Source organism: Papaver somniferum, chromosome 9 (assembly GCF_003573695.1).
Source record: "Papaver somniferum cultivar HN1 chromosome 9, ASM357369v1, whole genome shotgun sequence".
Lineage (NCBI taxonomy): Eukaryota > Viridiplantae > Streptophyta > Magnoliopsida > Ranunculales > Papaveraceae > Papaver > Papaver somniferum.
The window spans coordinates 156650033-156667231 of record NC_039366.1 but is presented as its reverse complement, the minus strand read 5'-3'; the positions used below and the strand labels follow the sequence as shown (position 1 = coordinate 156667231).

At 38.3% G+C, this 17199-nt stretch overlaps 2 protein-coding genes and 1 pseudogene across 3 annotated transcripts; 1 reads left to right on the top strand and 2 right to left on the bottom strand.

Annotated features, from left to right (window-relative positions):
• Nucleotides 1–1259: 1259 nt before the first annotated feature.
• On the top strand, nt 1260–1954 carry LOC113312763 (annotated as a pseudogene).
• A 3778-nt stretch (nt 1955–5732) lies between these two features.
• LOC113312761 lies at nt 5733–6512 on the bottom strand. Its single transcript, XM_026561497.1, has one exon. It carries the CDS (start codon nt 6510–6512, stop codon nt 5733–5735), a length of 780 nt encoding a protein of 259 aa, XP_026417282.1.
• Nucleotides 6513–7799: 1287 nt separating this feature from the next.
• On the bottom strand, nt 7800–10778 carry LOC113310495 (ankyrin repeat-containing protein At5g02620-like). 2 transcript variants are annotated; one of them, XM_026559187.1, is made up of 5 exons: nt 10428–10778; nt 9832–10265; nt 9666–9748; nt 9106–9518; nt 7800–8804 (listed from the first exon to the last, which is right to left on the bottom strand). In XM_026559187.1, the coding sequence occupies exons 2-5, from the start codon at nt 10077–10079 to the stop codon at nt 7932–7934; spliced, it is 1617 nt and encodes a 538-aa protein (XP_026414972.1). In that variant the 5' UTR covers nt 10080–10265; nt 10428–10778; the 3' UTR covers nt 7800–7931. The 2 variants fall into 2 exon arrangements, with proteins under 2 accessions (XP_026414972.1, XP_026414971.1); XM_026559186.1 differs by lacking the exon at nt 9666–9748 and having other exon boundaries at nt 9749–10265; nt 10428–10774.
• Between the last annotated feature and the right edge of the window lie 6421 nt (nt 10779–17199).

The following is a 17199-nucleotide window of genomic DNA, read 5'->3' as shown; positions in this document are numbered from 1 at the left end:
AATCGTGTTTTATTTGTCAGAAAACGCAATTGTGTTTCGCGTAAAACGCTAATCTAATAGGTGTCTTGGGAAACGTCCATCTGATATCAGGTTCACGGTATATTTTGATGAGAACGGAATATTTTTCTGTTTTATTTATATGTTTCAGATAGTAAAACATGAACTTGGTGGTTACTAATTGGTTAGATGAAATAGTGGGTCCATGTAGAGAAGTTTAGACTCCTGAAATTTCACGACGGCGAAACTTAAAAGTATTATTCTTTACATGTGTGTATCCTTTTTTGACTATTTCGAACTTTTTATTTTCTTTGTAAAAAGAAAACGATATTCCAGTAATGTAAAATGCTATTTTTTTGGCGTTTTGGAATTTTTTCACCGTCAAACCATTAAACTTGAACTTCCATGATCACTTCCAAATACTGAGGTGTCGTGGAAGATAAAAGACGGAGTTCTTCCATCGTAAGACTTGCTCAAAGAATGATACCTAAAACATAATACAGTTCCCCCAAGAAAAGACACATACCTAGGAAAACTAAAACCACAAGGGAAAAGTATTTACCTCTCCCTCCTCTATACTACAGAAAACAATGTTTTTCCAACATGGGTTGTGTTTTGGTTCAAACTTCAAAACTAGTATTTTACTTGGGAGAATGTTGCTGAGTGAAATTAGATTGGTTATACATACCTTGTTTTACCTACAAAAAAATGGCAGAAAAGCATAAAAACTAGGTAAAAGCAGCTAACTTTCTATGACACCAAGTTCCAACTTTATGCATGTTGAAAGAAGTTCAGTGCAGTGTTATCTGCATCTTATTCATTTTTCTTTCTCATAGTAGATTGAATAGATCATGTGTCTTATCATATCACATATCTAAGATGATGCTGAATGATGGCCGTAAAACTATGAAGTGAGATTTTTTTCTTGACGTTTCATAGAATTTGAGTCCTTTTTGCTAGCAATATAAAAGTGTCTTTTTTATGTATATGCTTCTTTTGTTTTGATTTAGCAGAAACAGGTGCCACTTACTAATTTGCCAAAGTACAAAGGAAAGGACAGTTTCTGTTGATTGGTTTGAGGTGGCCCATTCGAAAATCTCCACTGTTTTTTCTAAATTTTTCTATTTGGAGGCATACAAATCTTAAAGGACAGATTTTTTGTTATTCAATTGGATTCATACTCACTTTAAGATGATTACAAAAGAAAAACAACAGCAGTCGATCACTTGTTGATTACAAAAAATGGCTAAAACACTGTCTGCTGCAATGGAAAATGGAGATGCAGAAGAAGACTACATAGATATGGAAGTAAGTTGTTCATCAACTTTCTCTTGCTATTCTATTGGCTCTCCTCCTCAACAAGTTAGTGGAGATTTTGAATTCCAAATGCCTCCTTCAACTTCTCTAGAGTTTGAAACTACACTAATCTCACCAGCTGATGAACTCTTTTACAAAGGGAACCTCCTTCCTCTACATATCCCTCCATGGTTGCAAATGGTTGAAAAGCTCCTTAAAACCTCCACTACTTCACATGAAAACAAAGCCGAATCTTTCTCAGAAAACTACACCGGCAGCAATACTACTAGTAGTAGTACCACATTTGACTCTTGTACACATTCTTATACTATCAGTAAAGAGTTGAATGATTACTTTTGAATGCCCGACTGATGAAGTCATCGGTGAAAATCCGAAAAAGTCTTGGTCTAAGAAGCTTAAACTGATCAAACAATCCTCACTTGGTATGAAGTTGAAGTCTTCCAGGGCTTACTTCAAGTCGCTGTTTAGTAAATCGGGATGTTCTAATGAATCCTGTTTTGAAACAAATAGGAAAAAGGGGATTGCATCCAAAGGAAAAGAATGCTTGAACAAGTACATAAAAGTTGGAAAGAATAAAAGTCAAATTGATAGGTATAAAGTGACAGGGAAAGCAGGTATTGGTGGTGGTGGTAGAGAATAACCTATCGGATGTTAATCAATCCGTTGGTTATTCTTATTCCATAAAATCATATAAATAGAGTTACAGGAAAATCTGGGAGACTTTATTGCATATCGTATATTCTCCCAGATAAATAAGGTAACAGAAATATATTGTCTATTACACCCCCTTAGTCATAACGGGAGAGGAGCACACGTTAAGACTAGAACGAAAACGAACAAACAATACTCGAGGAAGGCCCTTGGTGAAGATGTCTGCATATTGACTGTCAGAAGGAACGTGCAAAACATGAATCTCACCGATACGTACACGCTCTCGTACAAAATGAATATCAATCTCCACATGTTTAGTGCGTTGGTGCTGGACAGGATCCCCTGACATGTAAATAGCACTAGTGTTATCACATTAGACAATTGTGGCACGACGTAGAGGGATGTGGAGCTCGAGAAGTAAGTTGCGTAACCAAGTAGTTTCAGCAACGGCATTGGCAACTCCTCGGTATTCGGCTTCCGCACTAGAACGAGATACAGTGGCTTGTCGTTTGGACGACCAAGAAATTAGGTTGTCTCCAAGAAAGATGCAGTAGCCAGATGTCGACCGACGAGAGTCCGGGCAACCCGCCCAGTCAGCATCAGAGTATGCAGTCAAGCCCGTGATAGGGGAAGCGGAGAGAAATAAGCCGTGATCAAGAGTGCCTTGAAGATACCTGAGAATGCGCTTAATAGCTTGCATGTGTATCTCCCTGGGATCATGCATAAATAAACAAACCTGTTGCACGGCATATGAAATATCAGGGCGGGTGAACGTCAGGTATTGAAGAGCCCCTGCCAAGCTTCTGTATAAAGTCGGATCCTCGAGTGGAGGGCCAGATGTAGTACTGAGCTTCGGTTGGGTATCAACAGGAGTAGTGACTGGGTTGCAGTTCGTCATTGATGCACGAGCAATAATATCTTGTGCATATGAGGACTGTGATAGAAATAATCCTGAATCTGAGCGAGTCACAGTAATACCCAGAAATTGATGTAACGCGCCAAGGTCAGTCATAGCAAATTCACATTTCATCAACCCAATGAAACGCTCTAAAAGTGCATCATTAGAAGCGGTTAAGACAATATCATCCACATATAATAATAAGTATGCAGTGTCCGAACCAGAGTGATAGACAAAAAGTGAGGATCACAAACACTTCCACGAAAACCGCAACCAGTAATAAATTGTGCAAACCTTTGAAACCATGCTCGAGGGGCTTGTTTAAGGCCATAAAGAGACCTACGGAGGCGACAAACATAATCAGGATGAGCGGAATCAACAAAACCTGGTGGTTGATGCATATATACTGTTTCAGCCAGATCACCGTGAAGAAAGGCATTTTTGACGTCTAGTTGACGAATGCCCCAAGAACGAGATGTTGCGATACTGAGTACAGTGCGTATAGTCGCTGGTTTAACAACCGGACTAAACGTCTCAAAACAATCAACTCCAACCTGTTGAGATTTGCCATTGGCCACTAGTCGAGCCTTGTAACGTTGCAAAGTTCCGTCAGCGTGAAACTTGTGACGGAAAAGCCACATTGACCGAATGATATGAGCGTTACTAGGGCGAGGAACCAGCTCCCAAGTGTTGGTCATAATCATAGCATTATATTCGTTCTTCATGGCAGCATTCCAGTTTGGGTCCCTAAGTGCATAAAGATGAGAACGGGGAAGAGGGGAAATGGGAATTGTGGATTGGACATGAAGATTGAGTTTTTGGATGGGACGGAAGATGCCCCGGGAGGCCCTGGTGGTTGGACGGGATGCCGCTCGAAGCTGTGGGCAGGAAGGTGTGGCTTGGTGAAGTGGGCTGGAAGAGGCAGGCACAGAGATGGGCTGAGTTTGTGAGGTTGTTGGGCTGTCGAGGGAGATGGGCTGTATAGAAGTGGCAGAGGAGAAGTGGGTTGAGTGGAAATGGGCTGAGTAGAAGTGGGCTGAGTAGAAGTGGAAGTGGGCTGGGTGGAAATGGGCTGAGAGGGATAAGCTAGCCTGCGGTGTGGAGGAGTGTACAAGGTCGAAGGAGATGGGCCTTGTTCAGGAGGTGGAGCGGAGCTGGGCGTGGTACAGGCTCAACGGAATTTGAATGCACAGGTGATGGATAGGTGGAGGAATCAGGAATGAATAGAGAGGATGGGTTTGTGGGTCGTGAGTATGGGAGAGCTTGGACAAGAGGAAATAGAGAAGGGAAATACGTTCTCATCAAACGTGACATGTCTCGAAATAATATTTTTGTTTGTGGAAATGTCAAGACAACGATAACCACGATGATTGGGTGGAAAACCAAGAAAAACACACTAGTGGAGCGAGGAGCAAGTTTGTGTGGTGTGGTGGAGGAGAGATTAGGGTAGCAAAGACAACCAAAAATGCGAAGATGAGTATATGTGGGTTGGCGTCTATATAAGATGGACATTGGGGATTGGAAATTGAGGAGTCTAGTAGGAAGAATGTTGTGGAGGTAGACAGCCATAAGGAGAGAATAAACCCAATATTTGGGAGGAACGGAGGCATGAGACATTAGAGTACGAGTGATATCATTGATTCGGCGAATCATGCGTTCAGCCTTACCATTTTGAGATGATGTGTGAGGACACGAGAAGCGAAAAACCATGCCATTTTTACTAGAAAAGTGAAAAGTGGAATTGTCAAATTCGCGACCCATGTCGCATTGGAATGATTTAATTTGGCGTTCGAATTGAGTTTGAACAAAAGATTGGAATTCCAAAAATTTGGTGAAGACTTGGGATTTTAATTTTAGTGGAAAAACCCATAAATAATTGGTGAAATCATCCAGAAATAGAAGATAATAACGAAATCCCGTATCTATATTCAACGGAGACGTCCATAAATCACTATGAATAATATCAAAAGGAGCAATACTAGTAGACTGAGAGTCATAAAAGGGAAGACGAACATGTTTGCTAATTTGACAAGAGTGACAAAGATTTGGAGAATTATCCTTATTACATTGAATAAAAGATTTTGTGCGTAAAGTATCGAGGACAGCTTTGCCAGGGTGGCCGAGGCGACTATGCCAAACGGTAGGTGAGCATACGGCAAGAGAATATTGGTGAGGTGGTGGCGAAAAAGAGGATTGCACGGCGGAGGTGGTGATGGGATAGAGCTCCCCAGAACTATCACATCGGAGAATAGTCTTCCTCGAACTCAAGTCCTTCACAGAAAAACCATAAGGATCAAATTCAACAGACACATGATTATCAGTGGTAAATTTTCGAACAGAGATTAAGTTTTTGATGATGGAAGGGACGACAAGGGTGTCGTTGAGGTGAAGGGTGTGAGTTGGAAGATTTATGTACTTAGAGCCACTAGCAGTTACCGGAATGCTATTGCCATTTCCCACCAAGATAGAACGAACATTACTAGAATTAAAAACTTTTTGTAATGTACCTGGATCCGAGGTGATGTGAGAGGTTGCTCCGGTGTCCATATAGAAATCATCATCAGGTGTCCGAATGCTCATAGAGCTGTAGGCTTCGGCGATATCTGGGTTGTAGGTAGTCTGTGGTCGGAGCAATGTAGGCTTGCGGTGATCGCCGGCAGTAGGATGGCGACCACGCCCGTCCTCTACCACGGTTCTGGCGACCTCGTCCGCGGCTGGCAGGTGAAGCAGCATTCCAGGGAGAAGCCCAGTAGGGAGTAGCCGGATATGGGCCAGGTGCAGCAACGTTCCAGGGAGTAGCCGGATAAGCCCAGTGTGGGTAAGGGGAAATGGGCTTGCTGGGTTGGGCAGTAGTGGGCTTCTGTTCGATTCAGTAGGGAGCTGCGGTTGAGAAACGCTGGGCCTGTTGGATTTGGAAGCAACGGCGCTGTGCGATCCCTTTGTTGATGACGCTGTGCAACAACAGGAAGTGATGGGAGGTGTGCGGTGTTCCGGCAGCAAGGGCAGCATGAGTATTTGATGTAGATTGATGTTCACGGCGAATCTCTTCAGTGCGTAGTTGAGATCGAGCAGTGTCAAACGATGGCATTGATTGTTGAATGAAGGAGGCAACAGTATTATATTCCTCCGGAAGTCCATTGACGAGCTGGATAACTAGTCGTTTTTCATCCATTGGAAACTCGAGGTCACTCAATCGACTGGAGAGTTCCTGTAGCTTATCACAATAATCATCAACGTTGTTACAGTCAATAAATCTTAGATTGACAAACTTACTTTCAAGGCTGGCAGCGCGGTTTCCTTTGTTGTCTTGGAAGAGACGTTTGAGATGATCCCACAAATCCTTCGCAGTTTTTCCAGTTTTGAGAACAGTCAGCATCAGATCTTTGGTCATGGTGGAGAACATCCATTGACGGCATAGGGCGTCAAGCTGTAGGATGGTGGCATCGTCAAGATCTGGTGTGGGGGAAGAACTGTCTATAAGAAAAAGGAGGTTGTGCGCTTGAAGATGAAGTTGAAATAGGAGAACCCATGAAGAGTATTCGTCTTGTTTGATATCTAGTGTAACAGGGATCAAAACTTTGATGTTGGAAACGGCGAAAGCCGGATGTAAGGTGTTTTTATTACTCGGTAAGGATCGATTGTTTGCCATTGATGATTATTGGTGTTGTTGGTGTTTTTAGAAGAAGAAGAAGGAGGACCGTTTTTGGCCTCGTGATACCATATCGGATGTTAATCAATCCGTTGGTTATTCTTATTCCATAAAATCATATAAATAGAGTTACAGGAAAATCTGGGAGACTTTATTGCATATCGTATATTCTCCCAGATAAATAAGGTAACAGAAATATATTGTCTATTATAACCATAGGAAGTCGTTCTCCGGAGTTATAAAACAGTGTCCACCTTCATCGTTGTTTTCAAATGCCAATTCCAAGGACTTTTTTGAGTTACATCTGTTGAGGAGAAGTAAAAGTGATAACTCAGAAGAGATTGAAAGTGCAGTTCAAGGAGCCATTGCGCACTGTAAGCAATCACCAGTAGCTGTTTTGATCAAGAAAGACCGTAAGTGAAATCGGCTTCTTTAATTGTTTGATTACAGCTAGTTAGAATCTTGAAAGTCGTCTTTGTTGAGTAAAAGAACAGAAGAATGAATCACATCACACTAATCAGCAGGAGGAGAGACTATTAGGACAAAGTTGCGACTAATTTATGGCCTTGGTTGTATTACTGACATCTACAACATGGCGCAGGGATGCCAAACAAGTTGTCTTGCATGCATACCGTAGATTAGTAGCAAGATTCCAGTTGTTAGTTTATAATATTTGTTTTTTTGGATATTTATTAGTATTTCTTTTTTAAGTTACAATAGTCTTGCGCTCTTAAACCGCATCTTTTGATGTCAGTTTGTGTGGAAATTTGTACATTACCTACCAAAAATTTCTTAAATAAAACTTGCTAATGACACTTCCTTACTTAGACTTGTACTTATACTGCCCTGGGTTTTTCAAGCACAAGATTCTCTCTTTCTCTGTCAAGCTCTTTGTTAATTTTCTCCTTCTTAACTTGCTGCCTTTTGTTACAGTGGTCCTGACTTTTTTGGTTGATTATGAGATTAAAAAAAAAGATAAGATTATAACTTCAGGGCATGACTTGACTTGTTAAAACATCAAAAAATCAGGTCCAGTTATAACGAGATGAAGACCATAACTTCAAAATTCCTACTTGATCTTACTGCAGAATAACAACTCATTTTTTTGATGCTTACATTTCTGATTCAGTCATTGGCTTTTCCAACATAAAAGGATACACTACAGAACCAAGAAGAACTCTTAAAACTTGGCAAGGAAAAGAATGACTTTTAACTAGGAGACATTTAAGCGGCTGCAGCCTCCTTAAAGACGCTATGGACTGGTCAGGTCTAGTCTGGACATCGAGGTTATCAAAAATGGATAGGTGACATTACAATTACATTTACATCTACGTACAAGAAAAAAAATAAATATATATATATATATATATATATAGGAGGAAGAGCATTTGTATCGCCATCTATTACAAAAAAAAAAACTCAGATTGCATATATGGTCTTCATCTCGTTAACATCTTCATCAGATGCTGACAAGGACCATGACAGAGATCTACTTCCTAAAGATGACCTTCTCATGCTTCTACGATTGGATGCTTCACGCCGATGCCTCATCACCAGATAGCACATTATACCTAGTGTTGTTACCATGATTATTGATCCTATGACTGTCACTCCAATAGCTAACCACCTCTCTCTTTTCCCCACTACAATGAACGCTAGCGCTAAAAATGCAATTGAGATCAGTATGCAGGCTAACCACATTAGTTTATTGATGATTGCCATCATCTTTTTCTTGGCTTCTCTCTCAATAACAACGACAGAAGTCTGCACCACCACGACCGCCAGGGATATAAAGAGAGCAAATGAGTCGAAAATAAAGAAAACCAAAAACGGCGCCTTTGAAGCGATTCTTGCTTGGCCGGTGTAGTGTCCCTTAGGAAGGTTGTCCGGATCATCCTCAAACTGGCCAGGGATTTGGAAGATGGCTGCAAAGGCCACAGTAGCGATAAGCACAGCAACCACTGTTGTGGAGTTGATTGCATTGTTTAGGCCTTCTATATGCATTTTGTTTATTTGCTTACGAATCCCTTGCACACGTTTTCTGGTCTTCTTAGTGTGTTCAAGTTGGTAATGGACGTCGTGCTTTATGTCGCTAACGGTTTGCTTCAGCTCTCGAGCTGCACTTTTTTGTGGTGGATTGATAATGTCTTTAGCTCTTAAGACGCCATATTCTTGTAGGATACCACTGATTTCTGTGTTACCACTTTTCTCGGCAGTGTCACGAGCTGTTTCTCCTACTCTGTTAACTGCTTTCTTATCAGTTTCCTCTTGCTCTAGTAGCATCTTTACAATCTGCAGAAAACAGTAGACAAGGGTTAACAATCTAAGCAAGGGTTTATTCATAACAAACTCCCATGTAAAGTTTTATTATTTATAACAGGCCAATAACAAAACATATTAACGAGTTTGAAAAACCATTTCCAGTTTGATCCTATTTGTATATTTCTTATGGTTGAATCAAGTCATTTTCAATCTAACTAGTACGATGAAATTACAAACTAAAATTCAAAACCAACAAGCAATTATACACAATCTCACTCCCTAAAAATGAAAATGGTAATCATTATACAGTAGTATATGAGATTCAAATTACCTGAGCTCCACCTTTCCGGGTGGCTACATGTAAAGATGTGTTTCCTTTACCATCAACCATATTAATCAGACAAGGATTAGCTTTAATCAATTCTTCAACAATTTCAACGTTCTTCTGTCCTTTAACTGCCATATGGAGTGCAGTTTGCCCTTTCTTATCATTCAATGTTACAATCCCAGGTTCTTCACTTACTAATGACTTCAAAACCTCTAAATGCCCATTCCTTGCAGCCGAGTGTAAGGCAGTTTTCTTATTGTTTTTCGTGATTTTAGCTAAATCTCCATCTACTTCTAACAGAAAATTCACTACTGAAAGATGTCCTTGTGTTGCTGCTGTATGTAAAGCTGTTGTGTTTGATGCATCTACTGTCATTGATAGTGTTGGGTGTGCTTTCCATAACACCTTGATTATCTCTGCAAATCACATACTGCAGAGTTTTAGAGAAAGTAGATCAAAGCTCTTGTGCATCCTAATAATAATAATAATAATAATAATAATAAGAATAATAAGAATAATAAGTATGAAAAGCAGCAATATGAAATTGCAAATTGCAGAGATACCTAAATCTCCTTGTTTAGCAGCAATATGAAAAGCATCATAACCATTTCTAGCTTTAAGTCCAGCTGAGTTAAAATCGTAATACCTAAATCTCCTTGTTTAGCAGCAATATGAAAAGCATCATAACCATTTCTAGCTTTAAGTCCAGCTGAGTTAAAATCGTAATACTTGATCATTTCTTCAACAAGAGCAACATCACCATATTCAGCTGCAACATAAAGAGCTGTTTCACCGGATTGATTTTGTTTACATAATAATTCTCTCAATTCATCACCTTCTGTTTTACTTAAAATTTCGTTAATCTCATCTAAATTTCCACATCTTACTGCTGAATGTAAAGGTGTATCATCACGTTTCCCTGTTAATTGTTTCTTCATCTTCTTAATAATTGGTTCTTCTTTCATAGTTTCCTCCATTGATAAAAAAAACAGAAAACTCTTTGGTCTCTCTCTGCTATAAAATTCTATTTCCTTAGACCAAAATCAGTACTTGTACTTCCATGAAATTCCATAACCAAACACGTGAATAGCCTTGGGTTTTGTTTCCTTCTTCTCTCTTTCTGTTCTGACAAATTCTTGCAACTTAAATCAATGTCCGTCTTCCTGTTACAAAATATAGAAAACTCTGCTTAAGCAAATATATACCCATTTGAATTATTTATTTATTTTTGAAGCACCCATTTGAATTATTTTCATCACTACCACCGTTAACAGAGTTAAATTAAATGAAAAAAAAAAAAACAGGAGTAATGATCAATAATTTACCTTGGGTATGAAGAACTGAGTTGTTCTGTCTGTTCACTGCTCCTTTAAAACCCCAAAGAAAAAACTTACAGAAACTAAAATTGAAGCTCAGAAACAAAGTGGATTTCTAAAAAGTATACCAGAAAGAATCTAACTTTCTCTAAATAATCATTCAAGAAAAAGAAGAAACAGAAATATACTTGTGTATAAAAAAGTGTAAAAGAGCTATCTTTTATGAATCTCTATATTATTAGCTACTAGTTAGTTCAGAATCAATCAACGAGTGAAAAATCTTTTTAGAGAAAAAAAAAAAAGATAAAGAAGCTAATGAAAATGAAACAAAGTGGGAGTGAATAAAAGCATTACACGGTTTTGATTGTGTTATTGCGATTACAGCCGAGGTTTTTATTTCTTCCTCTCCTGAAATGAATTTAATTTTAATGGTGGCTTTTGTTTTGGTGTGATCGATAGATAAGTGGGTCCCACTGAATACGATCTAAACCGTGTAAATTTTGTAATGGTGGGGCCACCTAGGTTGACTGTGAACAAGTGTGATGATGCTGGTGGTGATGACATTGATAATTTGGGGTTTTGGTAAGTAGTAAAAATAAACTCATTGGTGTAAGAGAGGGAGATGAGGGGACCTACGTTGACTGGATGTGAATAAATGCAGGGTCAGGCTCAGGCAGGCATATTAACTAACTGGAGTGGTGACCATTCTCATCAGAAAGATTGGAGGATGTGATCACGTGTCTATGTGTGTAATGTACTGAAATCTAAACGGTAGGGAAACTAACTAAACTACCAGTCCAGCTATTGTTCGAACCGCAACAATATTAGAGATAAGACTGACTGTTTTCACCACGTTATGCAACTTGTAAGAAATGAAACGACCCGCCTACAGCCGGGACAACAGTCCTTGTCCAAATCTAGGACATGAGGTGGCACGATCTTAATGGTTAAAAGGAAAATGATTGTAGCATCGGGATTAGTAGCGGGCTGGATGGGGGAATGATCAAAGGTCTAGATTTATTGTCCAGGTATGTCAGTCTGGTATCCTGAATCATTATTATATTCTATTCATAGGATTATTTATTTAGTACTCCCTCTGTATCTATTATATAGGTGGAATTTCCATTTTTCCTTGTACCACTATAGTATGCATACCCGTATGTGTACTGGTTTGATAGTTGAAGTCCGAGAACTTAGTATGCATACCCGTATGCGTACCGGCTTAACATTTCAAGTCCCGATGTTCAACTGAGGTTGATCATGTACGACGATAAGCGTACCCGTTCGCATACTGGCGAATTACCAAGTCCGGAACTCTAAGTATGCGTACCCGTTTGCATACTTGATTGAGTTAAGTTCTAAAATCGGTTTATTCATGAACAAATACATTTATATAATAAGGAATGCAATCTTTTGAAAACCGTTGATATAATGTTCATGAATTTTTTCATGTGAATCAAAATCGATTTTGCTTCAATTGTGTCTTTCATACTTCTATGAGAATATAAACAATTGAACAACTCCATAACTAGTTTCATTTGAATCATTTGAACTAGTTGTGATTAAGATGAACAAGGTTGATATGAAACTGTTCATATGGCTAACTTTGGTTAACTATTGCTGAGCCAACCATGTGAACACGTTTGGGTACGGTTACTCATACCTAAATGAAGTCACATTTCATTTGTGTGTAACAAGCTAAGTTCGATCTAACGGTTGAAAGATATTAGCTTGACTTTAATCAGGTTTTCATCTAACGGTGAATATTGAATGCTTTATTACCAAGGTAACATTGATCGCAAACCCTGATTTGAAGACTATATAAGGGAGAACTCTAGCAACTGGGAAATCTAATCCCCACACCTCTTGTGTGATAGTAGTTGCGACTAGAGTCGATTCTCCTTTAACCTAGGATTTTCCTAAAACCATTATAGGTTAACGACTTAAAGACTTCATTGGGATTCTGAAGCCATACCCAACTATTTTCTATATAGTTGTGTGTTCTGATCTTACTTTGTTCTATCGTATCGAGTACTATCTTCTCTAAGATTTGCTCGAGATTTAATCTCCGATAGGTAAGATAAAAAGTAGTCACAAACATATTCGTCACATCGTTTGTGATTCCACAATATCTTGTTTCGCTACCATACGATTAAGATTATTATGAGGTGATTGATATTACTAAGCTGCTCTTCGGGAATATAATTCTGATGTATCAATTGGTTCTTGTTCACATTGATTTATCAAAAGGCGGAACAAAAACTAGTAGGTATTTCTATGGTAGACAGATTTATCTATTCAATAGACTTTTCTGTGCGAGACAGATTTGTTTATCAAGTCTTCGACTTTGGGTCGTAGCAACTATTAGTTGTGGGTGAGATCAGCTAAGGGAATCAAGTGCCCAGAATCCGGCGTGGTTCAAGAAGCGTAAGGAACACAACTGTACCTTAATCAGTGTGAGATTGGTTAGGGCTCAACTACATTCCAGTCCGAAGTTAATTTGTAGTAAGCTAGAGTCTGTAGCGGCTTAATACAGTGTGGTGTTCAAATCTGCACTAGGTCCCGGGGTTTTTCTGCATTTGTTGTTTCCTCGTTAACAAAATTTATTGTGTTTGTGTTATTTTTTTCCCACATTATATTTTCTATATAATTCAAATATCACAGGTTGTGCATAGTGCAATCAATTAGATAATCCAGCCTTTGGTTTTTGATATAAATTGATTGGCACTTGAGTGTTGGTCTTTGGTACCGTTCAAGGGGTTTCTCATAATAATCAGGTTCACGGATTTCTATCTGTTTGATTTGCTGATTACATTGAGAAGTAGAGATATAGCTCTTGGATGTATTTTCCTTGATTGAGTCTGACTTTCTAGTTGATTCTCTTGAAAGTATATTGGAGTTAGTCCATACAGCTTGCCTAAACGAAATATTGGGTGTGGCTGTTAGACCCCAGCTTTTCAATTGGTATCAGAGCAGGCAAACACGCTAAGACCTCATAAGTCTGTGTTTGTAGCAATCTGATTATTATGGAAGAGTCTATCTCTAATAAGGTACCGGTTAAGAAATTACCAGATGTATTTCAAAGCTTGGATTTACCTAAGAGAACTTTCATATCTAAGTCAATATTTAAACATTCTCTTGATGTAGAACCTGTTGATTGGGAAACACGCCTAGAAGAATAGTTGGATGAACTTTCTGATGAATATGATTCAAATATTGATAGAGATGTTGATGAGGAAGTCTCAGAGTATGTTAAGGTTTTGAATTCGTTGGAAAAGAAGAATATGAGAACTTCTCATGTCACACCTCTTCTGACTCCTCTTTGTCGAAAAAACAAGAATTGAAAAGAATTTACGGAGGTCTTTGTTTTTTGAATCGCTCTTGCGAATTGATCCTCAAAGATTCTGAGGAAAACCTGAAGTCACTTGAATGTGATAATGTTTATCAAAAATATTTCTTGTTGGAAGAGAAACTTGCAGAAACTGAAGCAAGGATTAACTCTCAGCAAGCAAGTTTTGATGACAGAAAAAGCGTTTATCTCGCTCGAGAAAAATGGCTTGAGGCTGATTTAGCTGCTTCTCTTGATAAAATCAAGATGTTGGAAGATGATTTGAAAAAGTTCGATACTAGTTCAAGCAAATCAACCACTATGCTAGGAGCAGGTAAAAATCATCGTGATACACGAGGATTGCGCTATAAGGGAATAAATGCTCCTAGTATTAGCAAATAGGTAAAATTTGTCAAGGCTAGTGATTCTACTCAACAAAAGGTTTCCATTGATGGAAAAAGTGAAATACCTTCACCGGCAATTAAGGTTCCAAAGAGAAAAGTATATCAACCTCCAAAGTCAGCACACACAGATCGAGGTAAGAACATTCCTTAATTTTGCCACTATTGCGGAAATAAAGGTCACCTGGAAAGGAAATGTCGTTTCCGTATAAGGAATGAGAAACTTCATGATGTTCTTGTTTGGGCATCACAAGAAGTTGTGAAACCAAGATCATATGTTAAGACTAATCCCCTTAACGCTACAGGTTGTAACTGTCCAACCTTTAGGCAAAGGAATCAGTGATGTGATAAATCCAGATTTGCCTATAAACGTCATACGAATCCTTTTCACAATCGTAATGGTTATCAAAAGGATAACTTCGTAAAGACTAAGACAAGATCCGATGCTCCCAATTGGAGAAAGACTAACTTGCAAAAGAATAGTCAATCCAATTCTCTTACGAGAAATCTTGAAGAGAGTACTGGGAAGAAGGTTCCGGTTGTTCCTAAACGTACTCAAAAGTGGGTACTAAAGAAATCCAATGATGCTTTGAGTGTGAAAAGGAATGATCTTCCAGAAAATTCCATGAATGTTGGAACTTAACAATTTTTTTGGAAAAATGGAATTGGATGTGAAAGGCTCTAAAAGCAATCTCTAATGATAATCCAAAGGTCACTTGTGGTGAGAAAGACATTATTCACCCCAACACAACTTGATTGTGTTGTAAGTGCATCTTCACCAAGTAATGCCCTGCTATGTATACGGTGAGGGAAGCACGAGAATTTGGGCACACAGATTATGTTCGGTAAGGATGTAGAATTCGACTGGACACACGAGGATTCGGCTATAAGGGAATATATGCTCCAAATACTAGCAAAGAGGTAAAATTTGTCAAGGATAGTGATTCTTCTCAACAAAAGGTTTCCATTGATGGAAAAAGTGAAATTCCTTCACCAGCAGTTAAGGTTCGAAAGAGCAAAGTATATCTACCTCCAAAAACAGCACATACTAATCCGGGTAAGAACATTCCTTATATTTGTCATTATTGTGGAAACAAAGGTCACCTGGAAAGGAGATGTCGTTTTCGTATAAGAAATGAGAAACTTCATGATGTTGTTGTTTGGGCATCACAAGAAGTTGTGAAACCAAGATCTTATGTTAAGGCTAATCTCCTTAGCACTAGAGGTTGTAACTATCCAACCTTTAGGCAAAGGAATCAGTGATGTGATAAACCTAGATTTGTCTATAAATGTCATACGAATCATTTTCAAAATCGTAATGGTTATCAAAGGGATAACTTCGTAAAGACGAAGTAAATATCCGATGGTCCCAATTGGAGAAAGACTAACTTGCAAAAGAATAGTCAATCCAATCCTCTTCCGAGAATTCTAGAAGAGAGTAAAGGGAAGAAGGTCCCAGTTGTTCCTAAACGCACACAAAAGTAGATACCAAAGGAAGTCAATGATGCTTTGAGTGTGAAAAGGAATGATCTCCCAAAAAATTTCATGAATATGGTGAAGGCAGTATCCATGATGTTGGAACTTAAAAAATTCTTTGGGAAGATGGATTTGGATGTGAAAGGTTCTAAAAGAGATATCTTTCATGATAATCCAAAAGTGAAACAGAATAGCCAAAGACTATAAATGGTGAAAAATCCATAGTTGTGGAAAAGTCTGTTTCAGTCACTTGTGGTGACATTGTTCCCCTCAACAAAACTTGATTGTGTTGTAAGTGCATCCTCACCAAGGAATGCCCTGCTATATATACGGTGAGGGAAGCACGAGAATCGGGGCGCACATATTGTGTTAGGTAGGATATTTAATTTTTGATAAAGTTGTAAGATTCACGATTGGATTCTTCTAAAAGGTATATCTATAAAATTGAGCAAGATTTATGTTTTTATTATTTGCTTAAAGCGCTTATCATGATCCACGTACCTTGTGTATCGTTCATGTCTACCTAACTTGATTGTGTTTAAGGTTCTTAAAAGTTCAATTTCGAAAAAAGTAGTTCAGGATATTTGGCCTTCATGGTACACATACCAGGTATGCATACCATATTTTAAAATTAAAATCCAGGGACTTAAGTTCGCATACCAGTTTGCAAACTGCTCCAGGTCACGAAATTCCGTTTGCAAACTTTTTCTGTCATCGGTATTCGATAAAAAGCTTGTTTTGGCCGTAACTTCTTCGTCCGAACTCGGAATGACCTCATTCTCTTTTCATTCTTTTCTTCTTTGAATTATATTCAAAATGGTGATGGGAAACCATGTATTTGGATGAGTTAAGATTGGTCTTTGTCCCGTATCTTGTTTTTGAGTGTTTTGCTCCGTTTCGTCGCATACTACTTCTCTTGGACTTGGGCAGATTCTTGGAGTAATTCTCTTCTAATCTCATTTTTATCTTTTACAAGAATGACTTTGGTGAATCACAAAGAAGGAAGTTCAAGAATGGGCAGTAGTACACATTGCTATGAGATTCTTGAATGTTCACAATCATCCTATGTGATCTATGATGCATGTTATTTAATGACTTTTTATGTTCTTCTTTGTTAAGAAAATCTTTTTATACGCCTTTGGTAGCTATTCTTGGTGTAAATCCGTGCGAAAAAGATTGATTCTACCCTCTAAGGACAAATCATCTTGTATGTGCATTACGAGTTTGTCTTGATGTCTAGGAAACTTTTTATGAGAATTTATTCTTGTGTTTTAAGAAGGATAATTAGGGTTTGAAATAACATATATTGTGGTTACACATAGCTATTGCTAATGATTTTCATATTGCAATGTTTTTAGATTTAATTATTTAAATTCTAAAGTTTTTTTTGGAAGATGATTTTGTAGTATTAATCTTTATTGGTTTTATATATTGCAAATAATGTTATGGTATGTGTTCACGTCCGTGAACTATGATTGTCCCATATATGTCAAAAGTTAAGTCTATTGTGTCATTATGCAAATATTGATGGAAAATAGAATGAACTTTTGAATTGCAAAGATTAAGTCTATGGTAT